Here is a 15,933-nt window from a genome sequence, read left to right as displayed (position 1 = left end):
TTCAGGTTACTGGAAACCAAAAGTTGCTGAAAACTTGCTTTGCCTTTCTAAAAGACAATGTAGTCGGAGCTGCAAAAATTGACTCTGTGCCAGCTGCCCGAATCACGCTCATAGGATACACAATTTGCCAAGAAAGTGATCGTTGCCAACAGCGGTGCAAAACTCGCTTTTTTGGGCAGATCAAAGAAATTCAGACTTTTCCAGATTTTGACTAAAATATTTAAATTCTCTGACTTTTCCCTGAGTTTATTGGTCAATTTTCGAACTGCCTGACTTTTTCCGGTTTTCCATGTAGCGTGGCAACCCTGTTATTAAAGACACACAATTATTCTATTGTAAAAGATTTTGGATATTTACTAATAAGAAAGATGATTCAATATCGTAGGTAAAGTAGATACACTGCCAGTATAGACAATAGTATTTCTTGATGCTATTTTAATTATATATTGGATGGCTATTGTAATAGCTAATGCTTCAGCTTGAATAACATTATTCTGTTGCTTGAAATGTCCTTTACATGTATAAAGACCCCATTCGACTTCTAATTATACAAAAGCACTGCCAAATACTTCCATAATTTGGAGCAATCTGTTGCACAGCCAATATACAAAAAACACATACATACATACACTGCACACACACAAAAAAAGACAGTTCTATATCTCCTGTTCTACTGGGCCGATTGACAAAATTCAAATTCTGTTTTTCATGTCTCGAAAGTGCGACTTAGGATATATATTATATTTAAATATAGCACTGTTCTAATATAGTAAATGGGGCTTTTTCGAAAACAAAATACCATTTTCTTTTCCTATTTCGATTCTACGATTCAAATTATGCCTAAATATTAGATTTTGCAAAATTTACGAAGAAATTCACAAATTTATCTTGCCGTCTTTTTTTCAGTTTGCGTCAAGAATAATTCACTTGGTGAGCTTCAACATATGGCAACCCATTTTCCTTTCCTTTCCAATCTGAAGGACTTTTAAAAATGTCACATCGTTTCCAGCTTTTTACATTGTGCGTGAGCGGATAAAAGTAACATCGTTCACCTTTCAAATAATTTTAACAAAGTGCCTAAACCACATTTGATATTATTATCGCTTTCAACAAATTTGCCAAATTTCAAAACGCGTCAATATATAAATTCCCGTATATCTTGAGAAACTTTAAAAAAATTTTTTAATTTTTTGCAGGTATGTTTAGAAATATACCTAATTTCAGGTAATGGTAAAAATTTTTTAAAAATTATTAAAAAATACAAATTTTAAAAAAATCATAAAAAAAGGGCAAATTTATTTGGAATGAACCTAAATTTTGAAATGTGAAAGGAAGACTCAAATAAGTTTAATAAAAAAAGAAATATTAATAAATATATACCAAACTCAATTAACATTGAGGAGCTAAAATTTTGAGAGCTGATTTTCTAAAAACTACTGGTGCGATTTTAACAAAACTTGGCAGTTTGGCACAATTTCAATGCTAGGATTGAGATATCGAAAAAATTGGATTGTCCTTTCAGAAAAAGTCCGATTTTGTGTCAAAATACCTAAACTACAAAAATGCTATATATATATCTAATACATATCCTAAGTCACGCTTTCGAGACATGAAAAATGAAAGTTCAATTTCGTCAATCGGCCCAGTAGAACGGGAGATATAGATTTGTCGGTTAGAGTAGATTGAAGGGTGCCTCTTGAACTATCACTAAGTTGTTTCATTTATCGCTAAGTTGTTGTTTCATTTATCGCTAAGTTGTTGTTTCCTTTATTACCAAGTTGCTGTTTCATTTATACAGTCTTTAATCAGGACTCGTCGGGACTTTGGCGATTCTGGATTATAGATCATCAGTTTAAATCTGGTAAGATGGCATGCGGAAATTATAAAATTAAAAATATGAAACCGTAATTTATGAAATAAAGAGCAATTATGATCTAAAAGGTATCAAAATTTACAAAAAAAAAAGTTTAATATTTGTTTACTTTATTAAAGATTTCTTTCAATGTGCGCATGCGCAAAGCATACATTACGCATAGTCGAAAATAGAAAATTGCAACCAGAAAACCATTTGATGCGTATTCGTGATATTTATAATAACGAGGAAATTGATTTAAATTATATCGGAGTACATCGAGATGAAACACTACATTTAGTGAGAAATTATAAGCCGAATAAAATAAAAACATCTGCCCTGAAGATGAGGATAGTGCTGACAGATCAACTTCCAGTTGATTGCGCGCTACGACGTCCCCACCCCCCGCAGAGCAGTGTGAAATTGATAAACAGATTTCAGAATGGTTAGAGAAACAAAGGATATGCCTTCATTAATTTTTTTTGCAGCAATTCCACTTTTTGTTTGATGGACATCGAAACATGCTTTCGCTTTGCAGATCCTTTGGGAGCTCCAGAATTGGAAACTCTTTTTGACATAATCGAAAGTTCAAGCTTACTTTTATAAAATTTTGCTAACAGTCTGCAAAAAATAATAGGCCAGATCCAATTTGAAGATTAAGGAACAACGCAATCTGCAACATTTACTGAAATAGATAATTTTAGCTTAGCTTATAGCGTCCGTTATACATTAAACGAGCATGCGTAAAGGTATTATGCGCATGCGTTTACGCAAGCACAGAAAGTTTGTAGCTTTGAGGTCCGGATTATAGATCATTCCAAATTATGGTTGTCTGGATTGAAGACTTTTGACTGTAGTAACCTGAGTAGTTGAATGCTATGGAAACTCTATTATGAGGTAACTGGTTATATGATTGCGGTGAATTTGAATGATGGGCGGATTTTGGTTCGTTGTTGTTTTGTGGTTTACAGGGTAAAATGGCTAAATGTTGTAAGATTACTTTGAAGTTTCTGTGCGATTTTGATTGAAAGGGAAAAAAGCATTAATTGACTGGTGTGTAAATGTAGGTTTACGTAGTTGCCATTATAAGTGTCCTGTTTAAGACACAATAACATGCCGAATAAATACTAATTCAGAAGTCAAACAACAAAAATCAGCGTTATATTTACAAAATTTTAACAGGACTAGTTTCGATGGTTTTGGTTTTGCAGCTGAGGATGGTGGTTCGGTAAAACCATCGAAACTAGTCCTGTGAAAATTTTGTAAATATAACGCTGATTTTTGTTGTTTGACTTGTGAATAAGTGTCCTGTTTGTAAGGAAATGCATATGGTCGAATGTTGGAGGATACCTGCACTATGGAGGATATTTTTTACTCTTATTTTTGTGAATTTATGTGGCAATGCCAGTACACAGATTCTAGTTATAACTGTAGGAAGTTTTTAGATGCTGTTAAGGAATTTTGTTTGGCTGAAGACAGGGAAATTTGTAAATAAGGTAAATGGATATTTCCTCTGTGTAGTGCTAAGATGAATTTTTTTTTCTTTATGTTATTCCATTGCTTGATTTAAAATGTAGTTTATTGAAATTATATAATTTCTGTTGGCTGCTCCTTTGATTTTTAAATGATTATAAATCGATGTGTACATTGACAAAGTCAAGAGAGTGTGCAAATCTGTGATTTTTTTTTTTTTTTAAGTGAAAATAGGTCAATGTGTAAATGGATACCAAGTTTGTGAAATTCTTTGACTTGTTATTTTGGATTTGTGTGGCGAATTATCGTTAAGGGCACCCATAAATATATTTTTACCGAACTGTCCTATTTTTTAATTTTTTTTATTTATTTTTCTGTGCAGTGTACATACAAATATATTCTAAAAGGAAGATTATTGCAAGCATAATAAGGCCCTGCCAGTGGCCAAGGCGGCTGAATACTAGGAATAAGAGTCGGGTTCAATCCCAGGGTAATGGGCTAGCTCCATGATCGGTTTTCATAGTTTTCTTTGCAAATAACATGAATATAAACCAATTTTTCTTATAAAGTACCCCAGAAATGCAGCCCTACGTTAGGCAGATAGACCTAACGCTTTGCCTTGGCAAGCATAAGAATGAGGCTTCATAAATTTAATAGAAAATTAGAAATATAAGTGCTAATATATGAATAAAATAATAGTGTATAAATGCTAATACAGGAATACAATGCATAGTGCGGCTTCATTCAGTGCAGACTCAGCTACAGTACAATTAGTAATTTGAGTAATTAATTTCATGCAGTGCTTTTTACACTTTTTCTTTTTCTATTAATTTTAGGTAACTAAGTAAATATTTTTGTTTGAAAAAATTTAATAGGAACAAATTACTAATTTTCCTACAGAAATAACATCACAGTTAGTGTGGATTCATTTACAGCAAGTAATTAACAATATTAAAAGATAATGCATAATAAGTACTACATATAAAATAATATAAATATGAAATAAGCTTAAAAAATTTGTTTCTACTACTTCTTCAACTTTATTGAAAGAAATATATATATATTTTGGAGGGTGAGCAGTTTTTTTTTTTTTTACTGTGGAAGAAACTTGACAACCTTGATGCCCATTAATCCCTAATTACAAAATTAAAAAAAAAAAAAAAAAAAAAATCAAGTAGCAACAAAATGTTTACTATACATACCCTCAGAAGCATATGGTTCTTCTGTTAAAGGTGGTTCCAAAATATCTTCATATATATCCTCCTCCTGAAATGCATAATACATCTAAATTAGATGAAAGTTCATTTTAAAAATCCCTAAGTTCCAAACACAAAATAGAAAGATAGTGACGACAGAAATTTACCAATTATTTACGAATTTCATATTGTTTTATAATTTTAGTTTGCTCAGCTAATGGTTAAGCCCTTTTAGAAAGATGTGTCAAGAGAGTAGAAATTCCCAACACTACATTTTTTGCTATGAAAATTTACTTAAGTAATATATTAATAAATATTTTTTATTTAAAAAATAGATGATGTTTTATTAAAATGAATTAATACCAAAATTATAATTAACATAAAATTATAATCAAAATTTACAAAAAAAAAAGTTTAATATTTGTTTACTTTATTAAAGATTTCTTTCAATGTGCGCATGCGCAAAGCATACATTACGCATAGTCGAAATTAGAAAAATAAATTTAAAATTTTGATAATTAATATAAAAAATAAATTAACAGACTTACAGCACAACAATTTTAGTGGTCAATGTGTGAATGGCATTTTGCAAAAATGTGCACATAATTGTATATTTTTTCAATTTAACCAGTCTATATTTAACATAAAATCCATAAATATACAAAAAATGAAAGATTAGAAATAATTTCTGAAAATTATATGTATTTTTAGTGTTTTTCCATAATGCGCCGCCACTCATTTTACCAGTTTTTAATTGTAAAGAATTTTTGCATATAAATAAAGTTTGTAGATAGCAGTTTATTAATACAAAGAATTTTTTTCATTTTTAATGACTAAAAAAATTCATGTTGAAATGAAGGAGGCAACTAATCAAAAGACATAAATTTACAAATATCTGCTAGCAGGGCAGAACACATTTCGGTCTTTGGAAATACATTCCGCCATTTACTGCTGCCCAAAAAATTTTCAATAAATTTGCTATGACAACCCCTGACTCGGTCAATAAAATGAAATGAATGATTTACTGTATAGTTATATCCTACAGCTTTTAACTCAGATTACTTGTAACCTTTCCAGCAATCTGAGGATATCACTGCTTCATCTGCTATATCATCCTCTACAGCATCCATTAATCTTATCAAAGTGATCCAGAATAGCAACTAGGTAGCATTCTCCCAATTCTTGACACAAACCTCCCAAAACCCATCATGGAGGTAATATAAGACCTAGATGGTTTGATTTTCATGAACAAACTTTCATCGATTTTGACCATTTTGTTAATACCACAGATCTTAGTTTCACCATGAGACATCAAAGAACTGCAAGAAACCTCTCGGAAGTAAGAATAGTCCATTGTGTTGCAATTTGCTTGAAGCTGTCATTCCAAAAAATTGATGGATGCCAGCTCTTTGCATCACAAATAAATAAATTGTAGACTACTGAGAAGCACAACCTATGAGTTCTCAAACCAGGTTCGTTTCTGGATGCTCCTGCATAACCAAAGATAACAAAACCATTTAGCTTGAATATCTGACTTTCATCTGAAGCTTTTTTAACATGTATAAGATCTTTATTGTGAAATAATATAATTGCCACTTGCTCATAATTTGGTAAATCCCAAATTTTCAAATGAATGGCAGTAAAATACAAAAATCAAACAGATGGAGGAGGAGTTAAATTTGAAAGAAATGATTTGCATGAGGGAAGTAAATGGACTCCAGACGTAAATGAATAGTTACATACATTTAAATTAATTACAATTTCATTACACACAATGCGCGGCAGGAGCACTATGAGTAATTCGTCACCTATAAACTATTCTTATAACTAGAAACTGCTTACAATTAAAAAAAATCTGATGTGTACACCACATGACTTCCTTGCATGGAATATTAAATTATACGCATTTTTTCTTATATTTAATTTAAACTTATTGGATTGAATTAAATCTACTTTGCCGACAGCGCATAAACCACAATAGAATAAATGCATTCTTTAAAATTCACTCTAGTATTTGCTTACCATAGCGACACTCTGGCACTAGATTCATTTAACAGTATTATATTTTGTTCATATTATAACTCAAAATGCACAAAATTTATATCATTTAAACAATAGAATTATCTAATCGTAGCCACGTTTTATTCAAATACTATAATAAAGCTAGAATGATGTATAAAAGAAATTAAGCAAACAAAACAAAAAAGAAACAGTTTTTCACAGACAATTCAGTATTTCTCATTCAATTAATTCAGTTCTTACTTCGCGAGAAGGCAAAAATACATAAAAACTCAAAATATTAAAAATTACGAAGTAAATCTTAAACACTTATTTCCTAGAAAAAATTCCAGAAAGGATTAAGCATGATTTTATTCGCAATAATAAATGAAGGTGTTATCTTTGTTGTTGCAAAGCTAAGTTTCTCTAGATTGGCAACAAATCCACTAGTCTGCTGCTTCAAATGTAAACAAGCAATGGCCGTCATAAAAAAAAAAAAAAAAAAAAAGGCTTAGCGGCACTTAAACAACTTTAAAATTGTTGATAATTCTAAAAATATTGCATAAAAACCTTAACCGGAAGATAAAAACAACATAATTCAATCATTTTTAAAGCAAAAAATGTACAATTAACAAACATATAAGAGTAAAGAAACTGAGATCACTGAGCCGGGTAACAGAGTGGAGATATATATATAAGTATAGTCAACGTTTGGTGTGGCCGATTGCAACCAAAATACGAGGTGCACATCTAAAACATGTTATAGCAGTCCTATATACAAAATTTCAACATTCTGAGGCTACTCGTTTTTGAGTTATGCGAGATACGTACATACGTTCGTACAGACGCCACGAAAAATTCTCTTCAGAATTAATGTTAAAGCAGTTTTATAATTTTTTTTGGAGGAAACAAGTCTTTTATTCTGTCCATACATATGTCACGCAACACATCATTAAATTGCATTCGATAGCGGTCAAAATGGATATTTTTGTTGAAATATGATGCCTGAAACTTCTCGCAATTACAATACTTCGTACAAGGAAGTAAAAAAACCTAAGTGCATAAATGAAAAGTATCATTTAATCTAATTACATATTTTACAAGTCAAGATTTTAAATCACAAATAATTATACGAAGAGGAAATCAGAATCTAATATCTTTATATTATCAAATATCTTTATAAGGTTTATGAATTCTGATTTCTATGGAGGAGGAGTTAAATTACTTTCATTTTAGAGCGACAAGAGATATATTATATAATTCATCATAAAAATACTAATAATTTATTTAAAAATTATGAATGCAAAGATATATAAATATGCTCAGCAAGCTTAAGTTCTGAATCGGACTTTTTTTTTAATAACACGGTTCTTCATTTGCCTATAAAGTTTACTTTTCCAGTGAAAATGCTTCAAAAGTTTTCATATCTAAATTTAGTCAAAATAAAGTCTGTTCCTTTTTTTCAACAGAAAAAAATTATTTCACAAATTACATTTGAACACTGTATTATTAAAAATGCAAGCATCACGGTAGGTGATATTTTGTATTTAATACAACTACTCATCTCTTTTGATTTTGTGATATCAATATGTATATCAGCAATTATCTACTTTACATACAAAACTCAATTTCTACTTGTTAAGGTATTTTCAGCAACAATGGAATGAAAAGTATTTATTCATCATGAAATGAATAGACAAATACCAAACTTCAATTCTCAAAACTTGTCTGTTTTAGAAACCGACCATTTAGAGAAAATTCATCTATTGCATATGAGCATACAATTACAAAAAGAGCCCACACTGAATTTTAAGTTCACTTCGCATCTAAAAAATATAATTTTTTTCTGCCCTAATCATTGAATTTTCATTTTTTTGCTTAATTCAGAAGTTACTGATGGTTTGTGAATCTAACAGCAAACTCATTAAAGATTCAACAAGTTCTCTCCTTAATTTATCTATATAATGAATTTGCCATTGTAAATTAATATTTATTGTTCTAAACCAGGGGTCTCCAAACTACGGCCCGAGGGCCACATCCGGCCCGCGGACAGATTTTGTCCGGCCCGCGGAGAACTAGCATACTTGAAAACTCCTTTTAAAGAACATATTTTTTATAGCAAATTAAATTTAGTTTACTGAAGTATTCTAATTTTATGTTGAATAATTATTAATATGACATCTACATTGATATGGTCATGGGCTAACTACTCAAAACATTGTTGTATGCTTATTGTTATTGCTTTTGTGATAAGTTGGATAAAGAAACACAGAATTGTAATGAGTAAAGACATGTATAATATGCAGAAAATTTAACTTCAGTATATAATAACTAACAAATTATTGAAATGAATCCAACTAACATTTTATACATTTTAAATAAAAACATAACTTATAACAAGCGTGATGAAATATGAAATACTAATGAGATTTATGTAATTGAGATTTTCCACTGACAATAGTTTGTAGTTGTGGACTAATTTTACTTCTACCAATTATTAAAAGAGATTTAAGATGCTCATCAGTTAATTTTGATCTGTAAACATTTTTTGTGTACTTCATTTTGGAAGTCTTCTCACACAAAGAAGTAGTACCAAAAACAGAAAACAGCTCATGAGCAAATTTATGCAAATTATCAAATTGTGTCAGTGGAAGACTTATAAAATTCCAACAAATATGAGTTTTGATATTTGTTCTTAATTATATCACTGCATTGTAGATCAATCATTTCCATTTGAAGTTCCGGGGCTAGGGTTTCAATGTCAGTATCAAAAGGATTCTAAAAAATCTTAATTTGATTCGCAATGGCATCAAAGTCTGAGAAACGAGTATCAAAATTTATTTTCAAAGCACTCAAAGTTTCGATTGCAAAATCGATAGGAAACTCAGTCTCAGTGGTGTGGCTGAATATTTCACACGTTTTAAAATGTGAAAAACATTTACTTCATAGTTGTGATTGAAACAGTATCAATTTCTTCCGGAATGATTTGATATTAGTGTATAAATCAGGAAGATGCTGGTTTTCTCCTTGCAATCTCAAATTCACTTCGTTCACATGTTTTGTCAAATCAACATAGAATGCTAACTTCCACAGCCATGCGTTGTTTGGTAATTCAGTAAGAGGGCGATGCTTTTCATTCAAAAAAATTTCGATCACTGCTCGAAGTTCAAAAAAGCGCTGAAGGACTTTCCCACAACTAAGCCAAAGTATGGCAGTATGATAAGGTAAGTCATTTTCTCCAATCTCTTCAATAAATTGTCATAATTGTCGGTGATTCAGCCCAAAAGATCTGATAAAATTAACAGTTAATATGACTGGTTTCAGAACTTCAGACATATCCAAACATTTTCCGCACAAAGATTGTTGATGAATGATACAATGTAAGACTAATGGTTTTGAACCACCGTCATTTTCTACAGCCTTTGACACAAGAGCGACCACTCCTTTATCTTTCCCACTCATGTTTTTGCCTCCATCAGTTGTAATACATTTCAAGTTTTTCTATCGGAGGTTCTTTTGATTAATGGCCATTTCAACTCCTTTAAAAATATCTGTACCAGTAGTTGTGCCATGAATACTATACATATCAAGAAGTTCTTCATGCACTTCATAGCTTTTATCTACTCCTCGAATATAAATCAACACCTGAGCAGTATCTGACACATCCGTTGACTCATCCAAGGCCAAAGAAAACCACTCAACATGTCCATTTCTGTCGAACAGTTGAGAGGATATATTTTCAGCGATGTTTTCTACCCTTCGAGCCACAGTGTTTGCTGACACACTGACAGTTTTTAATAAATTTACCTTTTCAGGGCATATTTCTTCGGCTACTGCAATTATGCATTCTTTGATCATTTCTCCATCGGTGAATGGTTTTCCACTTTTTGCAATTTCAAGAGCCACACGAAAGCTGGCACGAGTTGCAGCCTCTTGTTCGGTTTCGAGTTTTGTAAATGAAGATTGCTGCGATTTCAATCCGCGCTTCATAGCTTCGAATTTTTCTGTCTGCAAACTTCCTGTATATTTTGAGTAATTTTGAAAATGTTTTGTTTCATAATGACGTTTAATGTTATATTCTTTGAGAACGGCTATGCTTTCATTGCAAATCAAACATAGCGCCTTGTTACTGGACTCAATTACGAAATACTGAATATTCCACTGATCTTTGAATTTTCTGCATTCACTATCAATTTTTCGCTTCTTTTCCATACTACTAAATCACACACAAAAGCAACAATTCAAATCAAAATAGCCCACCAGCGGTCGAGCGGTAAAGTCGCTGAACACTGGTAGTTCGGTCCGAGGTTCGAATCCCGCGAACGGGCTGGCTGCATGGGCGTTTTCGTGGTTTTCCCCATGTGTAACGTGTATACGAGCCAGTTTCCCTTAGAAAGTCCTCCACGAAAGGCGTCCCTCCTCTTAGGAAGATAGCCCTAGTGTGCTTTGCCATAATTAAATACACCAACACCAAATCAAAATACTGTTACAAAGATGTCTTAAACACGCACAAACACGTTTTAAGGAGGTACGCACTATTTTATTTCACAACAGTGTCATAGGAACTGACTTCTGTACGTGCTATTAGTGCCATCTGTTAGCGATAGAAGGTACTACCTATTTCCGCTTGTGTCCACCAGATGTCGTGTCACGTTACTCCTCATGGCTCGTACTCTACGATTAATCTAGAAATTACAGATAATGACAGGAAAATTAATAATATGCAGTGTTGCCGTTTTGCGGACTTTAGTCCGATTTGCAGCCTTTTTTAAACGTTGTGTACTTTTTCGGACTTTTTTTTTCATCAGTGGACTATTTCACTTTTTACCACCGGCAACAATGATAATATGGTTTTGGCCCTCGGAACTTACTGGAATAATCAGTATGGCCCTAAGGCTGGAAAGTTTGGAGACCCCTGTTCTAAACAAAGGCAAATTATTATTTACAAATAACAACCTCCATTTTCATTATTATCTGATTGAGCAACCACCCTCCCAAGTCACTGCATTCTAATGTCCAAAAATTCTTGTTACAGACTCTAAAAAAGAAAGCCATCTTGTATTCAAAATTTGTTGAGCAAGTTTGAAATTAAGCTTCATTTTGAACTATTCTCTAAATAAAAACAATATCTGTTAACAACATTTCTGTATGCAAGCTAATTAATTTTTCAGTGTTTTCCTCCCTCCCAGCTTATAAAAGAGTTAGCATGGACAAACTCAGATGATTACAGCTGGTTGATACATTCTGTTAAATGACACTATACCTTTAAATTTTCCCAATATATTACTAGCATTGCCTGAAGAAATTAATGCGCAATATTTTCATTCTAAACCACTGTTTATAAAACATTCATTTACATAATTAAAAATAGCTTCTCTATTATTCATACTTTCTAAAAAAAATAGAAATCAATGAAGTAAATATTACTCCAACATATTACTAGCATTGCCTGAAGAAATTAATGCGCAATATTTTCATTCTAAACCACTGTTTATAAAACATTCATTTACATAATTAAAAATAGCTTCTCTATTATTCATACTTTCTAAAAAACATAGAAATCAATGAAGTAAATATTACTCCTTTTTCTTTGCAACACACACAATCAAATGGTACACTTTTTTATCACTGTTTTCATAACTTTCATCAGTGTACTGGACATTTAACATTGTGTTATTGTACTAAATTAAATGAGTTGTCACTGACAGTTTCTAATAATCCACTATTTCTCATGTTCAGTGAAATGCCTTAGACATTCTTCAGATTGTTTGTTTTCAATTAAATTTGTCTTCTTGCATTTTGAAATAATATTATGATCTGTAGATTTACTAATATTTAACATTTCACCTACTTTCCCCCCTTTTTTCATGATTCCAATGATGGTTATAAGTTTTCTAATGTTAATGGAAATTTCAGAAGTTTTTTTATTCATGCCAATTAAGCACCAAACTCTGAGCTTTAAATCAAACTTCAAATAAGATAAGAAACCCTTTTATGCAGTTAGTCTGCCAAAATTGGATATTTATTACAACACTTTCTGCAATGCCCAAATACTTTTTTGATCTTACATTTGTATTTAATGAAAATTATTTAAAATACCTACATTTACATATTAATATTCTTCCTCTTCTTCAGTTGCACTACAGCCTATTACAGGCCATGGTCATCTCAACAAGCTTCCCCCAATGGATCTGATTAGTTGCTAGAGTCCTCCAAGGATTAATTTTTAAAGTCTAAAATTTGCCTACACACAGTATATCTATTTTGTGCAAGGTCTTCCTCTTTTCCTGGTATCCTTTCCACTTGCAAAGGTCACCTTTTTACCAGGGTTCAAGTTGCCACATCTAAAAATATCTCTACGCCACCTGACACAATAAGATTTGGACAATATCAGGTTGCAAGTATCTTCTACAGATTTCAAGGTTAAACAAAACTCTCCATTACTATTTTTCTTTCAAAGATCACAAGTCATTTTTCATTTGTTTTTGTTAGTGGTCAGCATTCACTACAATACAATAGGTCTAATAAGAGATTTTTAATAATATATACTAATATTTATTTTACCCTTGAAGTTTAATAATTTAAACATTAATAAATTCTTTAAACCACGATAAATCTATCTGCTTTAAATACTCTATTGCCAATTTCAAGTTTAACATTGTTATCATTAGAGATGATAGTACAGAGACACGTAAACTAAGTAACACCCTCGAAAGTATAAGAATTTATTTCAAGTGGGAGGAGATAATGTGCTCTACCTATTACTGCCATAAATGTTGTTTTACTCTCATCAATGGTTTCCAGACCCTAGAGAAATAAAAGTATCCAAAACTACTTGTTTACTTCTGCCAATAATGAAAATGTCATCAGTGTATACTAGTAACTGCATAGGATCTCCGAAAAATGGTGCCTCTAGTTACAATTCGGGCATCTCTAATAGCGTTTTTAAGGGTGATATTAAAAAACATGCATGCAAGGGCATCACCTTTTCTCAATCCCCTTTCAGAATAGAATACCTCTGACAGATCAGACACAATTTTAACTCTGCAATTAAAATTTATTCTTTATAACCTGTTCAGGACCAGCGTAACGTATACGCAACCCAACGATTCCACTCCTACCAGCCCTGCATCCCGTATACTTGACGCAATGATCCTGCTCCTACGAGCCCACCGCCACGTATACGTAACATTAAAACGAAATGATTTATTTAAAATTTTTAAAAGCCAGTATATGGATATAAGTGGTAACTGTTTTCACATGGGTTGATTCTTACGTCATTTGACCTTCATGTACTGGCATTTAGTTTCTGTTTTGTACCTGTGGTTTTGATAGATTTATTGAGATAAACAAACTGGGAATCACGGCTCTTTATAAATGTGCCTGTGAATTAAAGGGGCACATTATATGTAATTGCATATAATGTGCCCCTTTAATTCACAATGTTTTTGTTTATTTCGTTAGGATTTTCTTTCTTTCTTTTTTTCCTACTTATTTTGAAATTTAACATAAGCTTTCTTGGTTAATTAAAAAGTAACATTACAACATTATTACAAAGAAGAAAGTCACGTAATTCATCTTACTTCCTCGCATTTCTCAGGAAAGAGCCAGCGTTTTTTCTTTCTTACTCGATTGAATAGGTCATTAAATATATAATAATACAAGCATTATATTTTGGTATATAATGTATTTACTTTACGTAAAATGCAATTACATATAATGTACATATAGGCGTGATCAGTAACGGATATCCTGCCAGTGAGGGGTCTTTCCTTGATCACTTCCCGGTCATCATGGACACTATTTCGATTTAGAAAAACAGGCAGTTTTCTAATATAATGTCACACAGGGTTTGAGGATGAAATATTTCTGAGTGTCTTTTGAAGAAGTTTTGGGACAGGTGTTAGGGTTATATTCAGTTTCATTTCGTTAGCCATGGCTAAGAGACCTTACTTAAAAATTTGTCCAAAATCACCGAACACTCGACCTTTCTGTCGAACTGGAAGAGAGTTTCTGAAAATATATGTTGACGGAAAAGGTAATAAAGGTAGGAGAAGATGCGTTGTTTGCACTAAAAACCAAGGAAAAGAAAAAACAAAAAACGTATTTTGAGTGCAAAATATGCAAGGTAGGACTGTGTGTCGATCCTTGTTCTGAATTATTTCACACACAGCAGAATTTTTAAATTGGAATTTAATTACCTACAGATAACTCTTGTTTAGTTTTTTTTTTTTTTTTTAAATTTTGTATTTGTAATTTTCTTTCATATTTATAGTATTTATTTCTGTGTGTATAATTATGATTTTAGTATTTTGCCTGTTTAATTTATTTCTATTAATGCGATATTCTTTACATTAATATGCATTGAAAACAAGTACATTAAATACGCAACTTCAAAAATTGAAGTCATAATATCAAATTGTTGATTTTATATGATTTTTTTTTTTTTCTTTTAGTAAAATTAGGCTTAACTGCTGAAAATACGTGGGACGGTAAAGACGATCCATTTAAGTGGATCTGGTCCCGTGACTGTGCTTCGTTCCCCCGGCACTGGTCTTTAAGGGGTTAAAACCATTCTAGATAGATCAACGAATCTTCTAGGAAATCCTAATTCCAGCATAGCTTCAAACAGCTTTTCACAGCTTCATGTTGAGCGTCTAACAGTGAAGGCTAGCTCTGAAAAAGTAACACGATAAAGAACGTCTACCCGACATTACTTTGGGAACTCCTAACATGAAGAGATAGTATGAAACATAGCAAAACGCAATTTAATAACATAGAAAATCTACAATAAACATCCAGACATTTTTCTAACTACATCTGGTTACTGGAAATTACATTTTTTTGCTATATTCTAAAGATATTAAACGCAACAGTTCATCGCACGACGTCGGTCTTTAACTTGTGCAGGTTGGCAAGTGAAATGATGCATTCGCAACACATCCTTCCCCCTTTTGTGTAGCTGGATAGCTACTCATAACAGTCAGTTAAAACTTAAATTAAATCTCTCCGGTTTCTTGAGAGTACAACCAGATATCCTGCCCCCTTTTGTGTAGCTGGATAGCTACTCAAAACAGTCACTTAAATTCAGCCTCTGTGGTCTCTTGAGAACACAACCAGATCTTTGGAGATTTTCTGGAGTCTATATCTGGATCTGGTGAATGTGCTGGCCAGTTACTTGAAGAAGAAATCTTTCTAGGAATAGATCCCATGAGCAATTCTTGACAACGAATCTGTGAATAATTCAATAATTCTGGCTAAAGGCCAGTCTAAGTGCTTTTTGAAATCATCTCCAGATAGAATGATGTTGCTGACTTGTATACAATATATTTGAGAATTCTACCAATACCTTTGGATAAGTTGCCCAAAATATTTCTTTCTAAAGTGTAATCTCAAGTCTTTGATTAACTTAAC

General features: G+C 32.0%; 1 protein-coding gene across 1 annotated transcript in view; it reads right to left on the bottom strand.

Annotated features, from left to right (window-relative positions):
* Positions 1–15,933, bottom strand: part of LOC118194229 (uncharacterized) — a 164,655-nt gene that overhangs the window by 89,480 nt on the left and 59,242 nt on the right. Inside the window, exon 10 of the mRNA XM_035365446.2 lies at positions 4,528–4,591. Within this exon, the coding sequence (XP_035221337.2) occupies positions 4,528–4,591 (64 nt within the window). The remainder of the gene's footprint in view (positions 1–4,527; positions 4,592–15,933) is intronic.

This window comes from Stegodyphus dumicola, chromosome 8 (assembly GCF_044657685.1).
Source record: "Stegodyphus dumicola isolate Sdum_Otavi_A_Nest chromosome 8, ASM4465768v1".
Lineage (NCBI taxonomy): Eukaryota > Metazoa > Arthropoda > Arachnida > Araneae > Eresidae > Stegodyphus > Stegodyphus dumicola.
The sequence above is the reverse complement of the archived record's forward strand: the minus strand, read 5'-3'. Positions and strand labels throughout refer to the sequence as shown.